Source organism: Melopsittacus undulatus, chromosome 2 (genome assembly GCF_012275295.1).
Source record: "Melopsittacus undulatus isolate bMelUnd1 chromosome 2, bMelUnd1.mat.Z, whole genome shotgun sequence".
Classification (NCBI taxonomy): Eukaryota; Metazoa; Chordata; class Aves; order Psittaciformes; family Psittaculidae; genus Melopsittacus; species Melopsittacus undulatus.
In genome coordinates, this window is record NC_047528.1 from 101,951,571 (window position 1) to 101,966,454 (window position 14,884).

Sequence of the window (14,884 nt, forward strand, 5' to 3'; positions counted from 1 at the left end):
GAAATTGAAGCTGAAACAGACGGAAGGTGAGAGGAGAAAAATATATAAAGACATGAAATACCATGTCCAAGAGCATACAGTCAGGCCTAGGAATAGAAAATTTATGTCCTGTCAACGTGCTTCTGCAGAGCTGCTTGAAATTGCTCAGAGGTTGTTAAGAGGAAAAGCCTGTATGTGTGTTTACACCTTGGAAAGGCACTAAAGAGATAATACACCATTTATTTGTATTTTATTTGTACTCTATACCTGAAGCAAAGTGGAAATACAAGCTGAATCTCTTTTTCTATAATTCTTTTCCTTCCACGCTTTCAAAAATAGCACATATAGAAAACATTGGAACTTTTCATTTCAAAGACCATTACATCAGACTATAAATACTAAACTAGATGCCCTTCATCCTGCTGCTACAATGCAGCCATCTTCTCAGCTTGAGTATATTGATTATCCCTATAGCACACAAGTAGCAAACAGAAGCTGAAGGAGGGAAGGAGGCAGAGAATACTGTATGCAGATGGCATGAGCGTGTCAGGCTAATTTCATCCCCTGAAGGGTTTAGTTTCAGGTACTGTGAAAACCTCCATGCGACAGATTCGGAAAGTCTTTAAAGCAGCGCTGTCCCTTCCAGTTACCGGTTGCTCACAATTTCCCCAGTACTCTGCCGTTAGTTACAGAAAGGACTTTTAAAATAACAAGCAAACATTCAGCTGCCATATCTGCTTCACTCAGTCCCATGTCTGACCATTTTTTATGTGATACAGAAGCTAAACTGACTATAAAGATTCTTTCTGAATGATGCATAAAGGTTACAGTAATAAGCTGGTTCCCATAACATTTCCTGTCTTTGCGTTATGCATTTTGGCTTCGTTGTCACACAAGAGATACATTATGGAATGTGATGTTTGATGAAGTCGGTTTTCTGCATACATATCCCTACTCAGAGCTGCAATTCTAAGAGGTCGCTTGCCATTTGCGTCAGTCTGGTTTGGCTGAGGTTCCCTCATGAGCTGCTAGTCCATTAAAAGGAGTGTGAGGATGTCCACGCAGAGTCAGCCAACCTGGCTAGAGCAGTTTCCCCTTGCATTTCCATGCTGCTGGATACCACTCCTTGCAGAGGGATTTGGACTGGTGATGCAGTGGGTAAGGGGACATTACCCCTTATAAACATGGTTGAAGGCCTGCTGTTCACCTCACTTCCTGGGTTGGCAGTGTTTACAGCACTGTTGCTCACTGTCCACAGGCAAGGGTAGTGGCTAGAAAAAAAGAAAGCAGTACAAATTGAATTACCTATTTCAAAGCATTTTCCACCTGCAAGAGATTTACCACAGTAAAGTCAAGTGCATTATCTGCTAAAAGGCAGCTACTGGCATCAACTTACTAAACTAGATCAGCAAGGATAAGATCTGGTAACCTTGGGGAAGGCATGGAGAGAAATACACAAACACATGTGAGGTTTCAAGATTTAAAGATCTTTTTTGTGAATTGTTACAAATTTTAAAGAATTGCAGCTGGTTTTCTTGGCATCTAAATTAGAGAAGAAATGTGTGCATTTATTCTGGGAAAAGTTGGGGAAATACTTGATGATTGATTGACTCTGCATCTAAATTTCATTCATTCTTAGAAGTGTTTACAACCCTATTAACAATACTTTACAATAGAACATGAATTAGATTGTTACATCCCTGTATGGGATTTAGATCTTCATTTCATGCAGAAGAACAGTGAGAAATATATAATGAAAAATAATTAGGCTTTAAAACACTTGCAGACTGTAGACACCAGAGTTCTCTGTGGCTCTTCCAAGATCCTCATTTTCAGCAGTGCTGGGGAAGAACGAAGTTCCCACTGATTTCAGAGCAGGAGACAATTAGACTGTTGGACAGATTTGTCCAGGAATGTTGAACAGGGCACTTAGGACATGTTTCAAATCCTGGATACCAATTAAAGCTTGGAACAAAGTGTGAATCACCAGGGCAGTCCTACAAGCCTCACTGCTCCTAATAACAGTATTTGTCCTGTAGCCTTACCTGGGTCCAGGGCTGGCAGCTCCCTTTGTGTGTGGCGCTGAGAGCAAATTAGCGTGTGGAGAGGATGGCAAAGTCCAGCTGTCATGTCCTGAGAATACCTGGAGATTATTGCTGGAGCTCTCCAACAAATTAACTTTGGGAGGGGAAAAATAAGAGTAACAATTCCTCAGCAACTATTGCAGAGACATTGTCTTAATGCAACAGAACATGGATAGGCCTGAGGAATCAATCTGATCATGAGGTTCCATGAGTAAAAAGACAAAATTCATGTATTTATTAAGAGAGTAGCAAGGTGCCATTGTAATTCCAGGTGTGATATGTGAGAAGATACAGCATGATAGACATAGGATATGCCTTTTTGCAAGTATAATAGTCTTCTCATTAATGATATTTGCCATATGAGTGGCAATGTTTTGATACTTCCTTATAACTTGAGCTTAAATATTTCCATTAAACATGATGCCTTGCTAAATTATAATTAGCAAACAGATTAGTTTATCCTTACTCTTGTTTCTGGCCCATTTCATCTGATTAGAGTGGGATCAGTTTCTAGAACTCTGCATTCAGATCTAGAGGGTGAAACAAACTCAAAAGACATTTTGGCAATACCATCTCAAGTCAGCTCCTACCATATTCCTAAGGGCTGCTTTGACTCAAGAGCACAAATGTTTCATGGCATGACATTGAAAGAAGGCTTGCAATGCTCTTTTTGTATAATTAGGAGTTGTACTTTAAGCAAGTTCATGCACCCTCATTTATAATTAACAGTTTCAGTGCACCCAGATCTTTGTACCAACTTTTTGCTGTCTTAATCGTACTTAGTGCATGCAGGTTCAGCACAGATTGTTGCATACTTATGCTCTTTCCTAGCCTCAGCTCTTCCTTGGTTTAATGCTTATGCTAGCCTAAAGCAAAGGTCAGACAGGCAAAGAGAGTCTGTTCACTGGAAGAAAAGCAGCATTAAAGTTGTACCTGTAGGGGAATGATTTCTCTGCATGTAGGAAGGTGGGTATGGAGCAGCTCGATGCCCTCGCAGTGCTGAATATCGCTCGTAGCCATGGGGAGGGTGTGGAGCTGCCAGAGGCAAAGGTCCAGTATACTGATAATTAGAGCTTCCTGATGCACACATTGTATCTGGGTTGGAAATCACCCAGCCACCCACTTTGAGGGGAGAGAGAGAAGAATACTATTATTGCACTTAAACATTGCAATACAATAGAGAAAGTAACCAGCCTTCTTGCAGAATCAGCTGTGCCTCAGAAACACCAAGCAGAGTCCAGAATACTGCTTTATGGAACAACTGGCAATTAAAAAAAGTCCCAAACCACCAACCCCCCAAAAAACCCAGAACCACTAACCCTAAAAAACAAGACCTGAAAACAACTAACAGGAAATGTCACAAACATCAAAAAACAAATGAAAGGAAAACTGACTATTAAAGCAAACACCAGCTCTGCTCCCCCCCTTTTTTTACTTGTTCACCCATGAAAGGTAATTTTATAGGTGACAAAAATATTCACAGTTACAAATACAAAACAAATGGGGGAGAAAGCCCTAAAAACGTCATACAGCATCTTGATTCTAATACATTTAATGCTGAAAAGTGGATCATAAGCAGAGTGATTCCTCTGCTGAAACTGTTGCAATATTTCCTACTGTGAGGTTTCTTCAATCTTCTTTACTTTTTTAAAGGATTCCTCTCTATGAACATAATTCAGGACCCAGTGAATGACTGGTGTGATCCAGTTAAGCAAGTCCCAGGTTCCCAGCACCTATCATATCACACAAATCTTCCAGCTGACATGAATAAAATCTCACAGTGAGAATATGTCATATGTTGACCTTCAGAGACTGTTTCTGGAGCATCCTTGAGATGGTTTCTGAAAAGCAAAATACTTAGTAGTAAAACTTCTCATTGAGAAATGATAAAAGAAAGTTAAAAACAGAACTATTCACTCAAAAAAAAGAAAAAGTAGTTTTAAAAGGAGTGAAGTCCCTCTTTAACTACTTGACACACAGAAGTAGATTTTTCTGCAGTCTGCCATAAAGGAAGCAGGAACTTACGGTTCATGGCATACATTAAAATGTTCCTAAGTTTGTGCCAAATTCAAGAATTGAACCTGGAATTCTAAATCTACCAGTGGCCATAGTTCCTGCTTGCATGAACAGCCTCACCCTGGCCTGGCCTCCTGCCCAGCCCAAAGCAGGGCTGTGTGGCACCTGCTCACCCAGGCAAGCCCAAGTCAGCAGTCCCCCTCCACAGCTGGAAATGCTGGTGCTGAGACACAGCAGCTTTTTATGTGGTGAGAGGAACAGACGGAAATACAGATTCTCTTGCAGGTACGTAGGACACTTCACGTCTGAAGGGGGCCTACAAGGATGCCAGAGACTCCTCATCAGGGACTGTAGCAATGGGACAAGGGGCAATGGGTTTAAATTTAAACAGGGGAGATTCAGGTTAGATAAAAGGAAGAAGTTCTTTACTGTGGCACTGGAATGGGTTGCCCAGAGAAGTGTTAAGCACTCCATCCCTAGCAGTGTTCAAGGCCAGGTTGGACAGAGCCTTCGGAGACATGGTCTAACACGAGGTGCCCCTGCCCATGGCAGGGAGGTTGGAACTAGATGATCTTAAGGGCCTTTCTTAACCCTATTCTATGATTCCATGTGTCAGAAGATATAGGCAGGTCCAGACAAAATTTATTAGCAATTACAGATTGGAATGCATAATTTGGATTCCCCTCTCCTGTAGCAGGTAAGAGGAAAGTAAAACTTTGAAAAATAAACTACAATTTGTTTCCAGTGGAAGCATCTCTAGCATCTTATATAGCTAGCACCTACAGGTTACTTTAAATAAGTACATCATACATTATTACACAGAATCAATAGCAGTAGTGTAGTTAAATTACAGTCACAGTGCAATTGCACTTAAGTTTTGTTTTAAGACAGCTGCATTTAACTATTGTTCTCCCCAAGCTATTAAATTATGAGATTCACTGGAGTGCAAGTACAATTTAGTGAACACACACAGTGTATAACATTAGTGGGGTAGTTCACACCATCTCATTTCCGACTTCCTGTGTAGACAGTGCTAAGTCCTCAGATCCCTCACTCAGATATTCACTCACTTGAGACCCTATTGTAATAATTATATAGTCTCCCCACTAATATCAGTGGAATGACTCTGGATTTAAGGCAGCAGAAACAAGATTAAGTTATATAATGTATCTTTCACATTGTGATGCCACAGTTTTTATGACATCAGCAGCAAAATGCTACAGAAACCAAAAAATCTTTACTCACCTTTCTTTCGCATCCAGGAAGGCTTTGGCAAAGGGATTATACTTGATTTTGAGAGCTGTTATCTTGAGTTTACAGAAAACAAGGCATGTTAGTGAAAGAACAGAAACTTGACAAAACATGTTCCAGAGTAATCTAAGTGGAGCTGCCTAACAAAACCCACATGTTTTCCAGGACTGGTTAGGAGAGAGCTTTGCTCATTGCAGAGTGCTTTGTACTGATCAGTGCCACAGGCAGAACATCAGTTGAGGCAGCATAGTGACATGTTCTAGTCTGGTAAATTTTGTGGGAGGGTGGACACTTTCAAGAGAGTTTAAACACTGAACTCCTACCAAGCATGAATCAAATCTGCAGCAACACTAGGTAAGGGATGTGGCATGTGAGTTAGCAGTTGTCACAGTCCAAAGCATCTCCCAATTACAGTTTTGGGGTTAAGAATATATTTTCCCATGGAATGTTGTGTTGTTCTGCAATTGTATAGATTAGAAGGAGTGGGAAGTAATAGGGCTGTCATTATAACTGTCAGTCATTGCTGGAGAAAAATACTGGACTTGACTATATTTTTTTTCCAGTATGGGATTGGGATGCCAGGACAGATGGACCAGTCTGGAATAGCTATGGCAGGATATTAAGCTGTATCTGGCTTAGTACTGCTGCCAGACACTAGATTAGACAATGTTCTACTGCAGAGAGAAGAGTATTAGACCGGATGGACCATTACTCTACATGGGGCCAGTGGGGAAACAAGAGAAGGCAGGCTGATCTTGTAGTCGATAAGATTTAATATCTCATCAATGGTAACCAAGAGCACCAATATATCTCATCAATGGTAACCAAGTGTGGCATCCACCTACCTCTTCATTTTGGTAGGCCGTCACAGCTATGAACTGTGTCTCAGGGAAGGAACAGTTCATCACCATCCGGTGGGGGCCTCCTACTCGAACTATGTGCACCTGAGGCTCATACTTATGCAGGGAGTTCAACATTATCTGCAGAAAACAAACAGAGAGACAGATCCCAGTGCCACTTTGGTATCCCACAGCTGCTCTTTAGCTCTGTAATAGACCAGATGTCACTGCTAAAGTCAGTGATTACTGAGAGTAGAAGGGCAGGTGCTGCCTTCTCTTCTCATGAACCACAGGGCTGAACAGAATGAAACTTCACTGGAATTGGATTTAAAGCTTTTGATCTGGCAGCATTAGTGAATATTTGTGCTGGCAGCTGTGGTCTTCAAAACATTGGGCTTCCACTACACTAGAGGCTGTTGAAACAGTTGAAAGGCAATCCCTGTCCTGCTTTTACTGTCTGAAAGACTCAGAATCACCACCACAGAAATCAGGACAGAAGGGAGCTGAGGCTGTCACCTAGTCATCTTTCTGAGCAAGATGAAGTGTATCTAAACAAGTCTTGGTAGACGTCTCTAACCTGTTTTTTTATTTAGTGACTTTTGCTTGGGCTTTTCTCATATGGCTTTTCCTCCCCTACTTTCTACTTCACCATATGGACATATCACATTCCCCTGTTTTTTCCCTAGGGCCTCTTTGACCCTTCAAATTGGTTTTCTGTAGCTTTTTTACTCCCATGCATACTTCTCAGAGACCTTTGACTTTTCTAAAGTTCCTGGATACAGGACAAGAATTTGCAAATTCAGATCCTGTTCTATGCTCCACAATAAATTTTGTGTGCTGATTCCATGTGTGACTTAGGAAAAGTCAGGTAATGTTTATGTTTTCCAGTCTGTAAATAAGAGATAATTTCCTACCTAATTAGGGTACTAAGCTTATGGAAGGACCTCAAAACCTAATGGAAATATCAGATAGAGAACCTATACTATTTACATGAAAAAAATTGATTCTAGGATGACAAGTATCATCCAATGTAGGAGTTTTGTACAAAGCAAACAAGCAAACAAAAGGTCTTGTACAACATTTTACCTTTAGATGCATCATCAAAAATAAAATACGAAACAAAATTAATTTTCCTGTTTGCATTTTTAAGGGGTTCAAAGAGAAAGTCACTTATTTCTGGTACATGTGGTTTCTTTCCAAAGGCCAACGCTTATTCAATAGAATATTGATAATTATCATGATGCAAAAGCAGACATAGTAATTATTTCATTTAGGAGCAGCCTTTTATTCTGCTATCTGACTCCTGCCAACATTCCACTTATACCAAACAACATGGGGGAACACAACAAAAACCTAATACCCATGACCATTTTTTCCCCTTTTCTCTGAAGTCCTATGTAAAAATCCCCAGCACACAAGACCAACTCTGAAAAAGCCCCCTGATGATTAAGTAAACCACAGCACTCTGTCTCTCTTAACATCAAGAAGTCCATTAAAATCTGAAAGCGCCAATTAAGGCCTGTTTATTCCTGTTTACATTTGGCCTCCAGAGAATAATTGGCATCTGTGGGTGAAGAGGCCTGTAAGGGCCTCTATAATTACATAAATGCACCCTTGATATTTCTTGATTGGTAGGTGCTTGCAATTGAAGCCAAGAGGTGTATGGGGAAACATCAGGCCATACCTGCCCACTCCCATTGAGCTTGTTGGTAAGTTTGACTTTGCTGAAGGAAATAGCAGCTTTCATCCAATGGGCCCCAAAGTTGGGAGAGTCTGGGTGGATGTAGACACAGCTGTGGTTTGGTGGCTCTGGCTTCCCAGCCGGCACCCATTCTCCATTTACGTACTTCCAGCGGTGGCCATCAGTGGGGGCAAAGTCCAGCAGGAAGGAATACATGGCATTTGGGTCTAAGCCAGACACGCTGATCTTCAAAACAGGGAACATCCGCCTGGCCGCGAAACAAAAAAGGGGAACACCACTGGAAACTGGTTTTGAAGCACTCTCCTTAATATATATGTGATGAAATGCTCACAGATTAGGTTATTGTGAAAAGCATCCTCCCTCCATCTAGCTGAAGAAGTCTCTTTAAGATTAATCCTTCATTTTATTTCAATAATTTAGGAAAAAAACATGCTATCGCTAAAGTAGGACACTAAGGTCTTGATCATGCCAAGAGTTATGAACAGAATGAACTATGTATATTGCACCAGCAGAATCCATGTGATCTGGACATACTAAATACATCCTGAGGTGTGGGAAAAAAGGCATGAACAAGATCGGACAAGAGATGAAAATGGCTGACAAGGTGGAGCTGAACGACAGATGCACTGCATTAACTGTAGAATTCTATTATAAAGTGTACTTCTTTGGTGCTTAGACTCCCTCAGCACATGCTCCTGTGCTCTGGCAAGTGTCTGAGTCCCACTTTGTCTGACTGTGGCTATATCCTCCAAGATCAGCTGCAGTCTCCAGCAATCAGGACATAATCCCAGCCAGGTACTCTTCAAACTCCAGATAGATTTATTGACCATCCTAATCTAAACAAAAGGTGTTTCTCCCTTCCCTTGAAGGGATCGCCATATTCTGTCATTTTGTGAGCACAGTCCCTTCCCTCTGTCACTTCCTATGGTTCTTACGTTAATCCCCCAGATCTCCCACTTGAGTAATGGTTCCCAGGTAGTGCTATTATAAATACCCTAATAAGTCTGCTACATTTTCCTTGTCTAAAAATACTTCTTTATCAGGATTGTGACAGGTTATTCTGGCATGTCTTAAATTTAGTAAAATGCCTTTTTATCTCATTTCCATTGTTTTCCTCATACTTCATTACTCTCTCCTTCAAAATACATCCTGAATTCTTATTCTGGTGATATACTGAAAAGTCTGCAGTTAGCTGAAAAGTGTTTTTTTCCCTGTCCTAAGTGCAACCATTCTCATACTGTCTCACTATCATTAAATAAATCTCCAGTTTGAGAAGTCTGGTTAAAATCCTTGCCATTAGACCTTGCATCTGGCAGTTTTTCCAGCAAATTGGTCCCATCCTTCCATGTTCCCTGACCTCACCAGCTTAATCAGGTGGTTCTACTTTTAGTTCCACCTTAGATACAATGTTGTCCTTCACTAAGCAATAAATATCTATCATCCCACCCTCTTGAGCATTTAAAAAATGCACATGAAATCCTGCCTTTGTTTTGTTTTGCAAAAATGAGCCCTTTGCTCTTAAAGGTTCAGTGTCACCTTTCCTCAATCTCCTTTTAATTATTATTTTCTCTTTTGTAAAGGAGATTCATGCAGTTCACAGCTAGATTTTCATCAGTTTTTTTGTCTGTCCCGGTACTTTTGATCCATATCATACAGTTCTGCATTGGCATCTCAGCACCTGAAATTCTGCAGCAATAGTAGGGCTACAGCAGTTTCAGGAACTGGGGAGAAAACTGTGATCAGCAGAATAGAGGAGTCTTCCAACAAAGGTATGCTGTTCACTAAGTTTCTTAACTTGTCAACAAATACACGTCTTTCCAGTGGAAGATTATTACAGCTGTTATGTATAACCTCCTACATTCTTCCATGAGAAGAGGCCTCCCTGCCCCAGATACCTCCATGCTGACCTCTCCTGGCAACTGCCATTTTGCCACACTAAATTTTTATGCATAAGCCAGTGAATCTTCAAACTCCTTTTCTCAGTGGGTACAGAGAGACTGGATACACCAAGCAACCACAGCAGCTGCCTGTGGTCCATGGCCGTGGGGCAGTAAGGTGGCTCTCTAGGCTTACGTAGGTAGCAGGGCAAGGTGTTCAAAATAGACAACAAAGGAACTCCAGGCTCTAGAAGGACACAAGTCTCTGCCCCTGCAGGTGTACTCTCCAGTGACACCCAACTGCAGATTGCTAACAGTACCATCCCACTCACCACCTACTTTTCTGGATACCTTTATATAGTTCTTGCTGTATACATTCATCACCTTCTGCTGACAGAAGACAGGATTTGAGAAATTTGAGATTTTTAATTGAATTACAAATCCTTGATGACGTAGGGCCTGTGCAGCGCTGAGGAAGATATATTGAACTGTGATCTTTCTCATTAAATAAAAGCTTAGCCAGGGATTTATATGCTATTTTTAATGCATCTTTCTGGCCAGGATGCACCAGCTATCAAACAGGCCCATGATTAAAAGTGTGGATGAATTACTTCCTGCACCGTCTAGGCCCCATACAATCAGTCCTCAAAGTAACACACTTAGATACTTAGCTGAAATTGAAGTGGAGGGGAAAATCCATCCACGTGAAAATTTAATATCACTAGGTTTATCAGAACCATTTGTGTTACAGATTGTTAATTCCTTTGCCCACAGTGCAGACTTCCTTGCCTTTCTACTTGCGAGGCTTGAGTGTATCCCTGGAAGGCCTCTAGGCTAACGCCGAAAGAGAATAGAGTCATTAACTCTAACCTCCTGTGTCACAGAGATTATAGCACCTTGGTGCATTCACTTGCAGTTAACCTCTGCCTCACCTGGACCAGCATGTCTTGACTGTACAGATTCTAATGATGAAAAATTTACCATCTCACTTGTGCTGAGTAAGTGGCTTTACTATGAAAATACACATTTGTCTGTCTTTTAGCATGGCAAATGATTTCTCCCTATTTGCTTCAGTCAGAATGTTTGTTTCAATGACGAGGTAGGTATACACATGACCTCCATTACTGCAATTGTTGAGCACTTCAGCCTCTTCAGTTTATTTACAGCAGATCCGTTACAATTTCTCCACAGTACAGAACTTGAGTGGGAAGGTGTTTGATATCAAACTTGAATGTGTAGTACTAGTAAAGTTGCTTTAGCACTTAAGCCTGGAAAGGGCTTCATTCTCCCCACTCACATTTGCCTGCATTGATCCACTGTGGATTCATTGATCCACATTCCAGGTGTGCAGAGGGAACAGTGGCACCTTCCTGACTCTGAGCAAAGCCTCAATACACTGCATAGTTGATCTGGTGTAAACACAGAGCAGTTTATATTGAAGCACCATTTGAATATAGTAAATCTAAGCAAAATAGAAGACTGATTCCCACGACATCAGCTGCAGCTACTGGAATGTATTCTGTGGTATAGCATGTGGTTTAATTGCACTGAAGTATATCCTGTTCAGAATATATCTCTCTTCCCTGTGTACCTAAGCATATTGCTATGGCAGGTGGTTATTATAATGAAGTTTGATATGGAGACATATTTATGTGTTAACACTGAAGTTGGTTCATCTAATTATGACATTTTGGGACCCTCAGTACCAATTAGAGATGACTGCCACAGCAGAGAGAATTGTGTATGCTAGAATTTGACCCTGGAGGATCACTAATCAATCAGCCTTTCATGCTCTCCCATGCTCCTGTATCAGGTTTCAGTTTAATTTCTGAATTTTGCTAACAATGTGTCTGCACAAACTGTCTTCGTTTTCACACACAGAACTTCAGACTGGCTGTTCCTGTTAATTGAAGCACACAATTTCCAAAAGCATTCATATGCCATTCAGGAAGAATCATTGAGTAAGTCCTACTGATTTAAGCAGCAGCAGAATTAGGTCAATATTTTTTCTACAGAGAATCCCTCTGGAGACAATCACTGAAGTATCTTGAACCTGAAAAACTCAGCACTCAATGGAAACTGTCTCAAGTTCATCTCCTTTTGAACTGCATGGAGTTGTTCAGAGAGCTTTGCTGCAGGCCACTCTCTACATTCCTTTTCTTAATGAGCTGATGTGTTCGTTATGGAAGATACTTTCAGAAATACAAGAGATCCTTTTTCATAGTCCCTGATGCTACAGTGACTTTGTTAAAAGGATTGATGCAGATGACAGTGTGACATACTTTTATAATTTTTTATTTTGAGATGGCTGTAGTTTGATCATAAAGAATCTATGCCTGTCCCCACTGACATCACTAGAGCTGTCACTGGCTTTAGGAAAAATAGGATCAAGCTGATAAGGAGTTTACAAATAAGAATAAAGAAAAATAAGGGCACTTACAAATGAAATAAAACGCAACCAGGCACATTTAAATGACAAAAGATTCCCTTATCATCATAAAAGGATTTTATATATGTACTCACCTAGACATTTTGGAGATAACTAGTATCACCCTGCAGTCATGATTTACACTACCTGAGAGGAAAAAAACTGAAAAGCCCCTGTTGGGAAGGTGTGATGCTCTGTACCAATCTCACGAATTTGAGGCAAACCTATCTTACCTCATTTTTGGTCACTTGCACTGCTCAGGAGTCAGTTTAAGCTACCACAAGATAAGTGAAAGTCCACTCAGAAGTTTGCTGTAGCCTAACAGCAGTTTTAAAAACAATTTAAATAAAGCAAAAAGCAGCTTCTTGGCATGAAGAGAATCTTAGCAGAAGATTTCTGTCCCTATATGTTGTTAGGAGGAATCAGAATGGCAATAGGCAGTGTTACACCAAGAGCTGATACTTTGGGAAGGCAGCTGTTTTCTCAACAGAATAACCTTGCTGAGCCAACAGGCTGAGTTTTGCCTGTCAACTGCTTTCATCTCTGTCCATTGTTGAGCTACAGTCAACAGTAATATCGCCCACAAATTTTGTTAAATCAAGGTCTGCAACATCAATTAAAGTCACACCGCATGATCCCTATGTGGATCTCCTGAGAGGTCATGCAAAAGAAGTGTGTACATGCTGGGGGGGGGGGCTGCAGGTGGTGGCAGAGGAGTGACAGGAGTACATTAAATAAAAACCTTAGTACCAAAAGTACTGGAGAACCTTATTGTAGTAGCTGCCTGACTGTTATGGGGTGGACCCTGCTCTCAGCCCAGTTCAGAGCAGAACTTCTGTGAAGAGCCTCCTAAAACCCAGTGTCTCATTCAGAATTAGTATCCTAGTCAAGTTTTCCCATGCCTTTCCTGTTCCCCAGTTAGTAAGATATGCGATCCATTTACAACACAATATTTTGCATTTCTAAAACTGTGTGCGTTAACCAATATTCCTTGTTTCTGGGGGCACCAGCAACATCTATGGTGTGATACCATTGTGGGACCATGCAATCTGGACAGCACATAGGGCACAGGCTTATTGTACCCCATTCTAGTACAGACTGCTTGTACAAGCTGTTAATACCCACAGCCAAAGAGGCAGGAACTGCAGCTAGGGATAACACCACCAATTTGCTTTTTGAGGTCTACAGTTAAGGACTTGCAAATAAAGGCTGATTATTAGTACAAGAAGTCATTCAGAAGGGTTTGAGAGGTACCACCAATTCCCGTGCAAAAGCCCCCTTTTTGTGCAGCCTTAAGCCAGTCAACAGATTTCTCCAGCGTGTTTCAGAAACAGGAATAAAGGATGGTGGGAATGCTTTAGCAGTGATCAAAAGAGAGCAGGGACATCCTATTCTGACTATATGCTGGTTTTAGGGGACTGCAAGGCTGTTACATGTTCCCTGTAGTTCTTTCAGACCTACACACACCGTTTAGCAGTTAACCCCCCTGGTTGCCATCTAGACTTAGCCCACAGCGCTGAGCAGATCACTCACCTGCCGTTCTTGGTCACGATCATCTCATTAGTGACTTCTCTGAATCTCTGCCAGAGCGTTGCATCCTCTAAGACAACCTGGAGCTGTTTCTCAGTGGGGTCACCTTTGTCTCTCCCAGCCCGGAGTTCGCTCTCCACTACACTGAGCAGTCTGGAGACGGTGCAGTCGCTGGGTTTTTTGCAGCCCAGGTCTGCCATGATGCCTTTACTGCCAGAAACTTCAGGTAGCTGTGAAAAGACAAAAATAACGAGCTGAATCAAAAAACATGCCAGTTTGTTGGGCACCGTCTGACAAACGTGCTCTCCTCACTCTTTTGCCACTGACTAGCTCTTTCCTCTGGAAGTTCCAATGGGCAGTGACACCAGAGTGTGGAGGTTTACGCACACACTCCACACAAAAAGAGGACTATCTCCTAATTACCTGTCAGACAGTCAGGTGGGTGGCAAGCTGATGACTCAATTGGCTGCCTTGAAAGAAGAGTCCTCCATCCAAATTAGCATGCTTTTATCTTTTTTCAACCTGAAGTGGGTCTAATTGTTCTGCTTGAGAACCAGGTTCCCATTAATGAAAATTGTTTCATTTCCAGACTGAAACAATGCATGGAAATTGCATTCACGCTGATGGGGACCCTGACCAAAGGAGCTGATAACAGTCAAGATAGTTAAACAGAGAAGGTAGTCTTAGAATATTTTCACCAAGCAAGTTGAATAAACATATTAACCTCATTCCTTTATGTTCCTAAATCAATGCATAATAGCAAGAGAACCTTTTACACTGAGGTTTCAATGCACAAGGAGAAGGTAGCATCCCTATGCTCCGCTGTTGATGCCTACTGAGTCCATCCATTGGTCCCACTGTCATTCACAAAACCCTTACTGCACCTTACAAGCAGCTGAACTCCCCTCTGGCTGCATTTCAAGGGACAAACTCCATGGTCCTGGGGCTGGATGTGAGCCTAACTGCCTGAGGCCTGGCATTGCTTACCTGCTCTATGCCCATCTTGTACAAAAACTCTCTCATCATCCCTAAAACTCTTTCCAGTCCTCAGGCTGAGACCTTCTCTGACAAGCCTAATCCAGCTGCACATACCCTGCACAAGGAAGCCACCATTTTGCTGAGAAGCACAACAATTTTGGCACTCAGCCAAGGATACGAGGAACTTGGGTCAGTTCCAC

General features: G+C 41.6%; 1 protein-coding gene across 2 annotated transcripts; it reads right to left on the bottom strand.

The window, feature by feature from the left end:
- Window positions 1–241: 241 nt before the first annotated feature.
- TBX19 (T-box transcription factor 19) lies at window positions 242–14,074 on the bottom strand. Of its 2 annotated transcripts, none has more exons than XM_005151600.3 (8): window positions 13,710–14,074; window positions 7,854–8,118; window positions 6,176–6,310; window positions 5,325–5,386; window positions 3,843–3,904; window positions 2,997–3,098; window positions 2,025–2,157; window positions 242–1,250 (listed from the first exon to the last, which is right to left on the bottom strand). In XM_005151600.3, the coding sequence occupies exons 1-8, from the start codon at window positions 13,904–13,906 to the stop codon at window positions 1,016–1,018; spliced, it is 1,191 nt and encodes a 396-aa protein (XP_005151657.2). In that variant the 5' UTR covers window positions 13,907–14,074; the 3' UTR covers window positions 242–1,015. The 2 variants fall into 2 exon arrangements, with proteins under 2 accessions (XP_005151657.2, XP_030907217.2); XM_031051357.2 differs by having other exon boundaries at window positions 2,997–3,185; window positions 13,710–13,906.
- Between the last annotated feature and the right edge of the window lie 810 nt (window positions 14,075–14,884).

Coding starts and splice junctions, on each gene's coding strand:
- TBX19 (XM_031051357.2), bottom strand. CDS start 13,906: ATGGCAGACCTGGGCTGCAAAAAACCCAGCGACTGCACCGTCTCCAGA. Junction 5,387..6,175: donor CGGCCTACCAAAATGAAGAG/GTAGGTGGATGC, acceptor TGTAAACTCAAG/ATAACAGCTCTCAAAATCAA. Junction 3,905..5,324: donor TTCCTGGATGCGAAAGAAAG/GTGAGTAAAGAT, acceptor TTTGCTTTTCAG/AAACCATCTCAAGGATGCTC.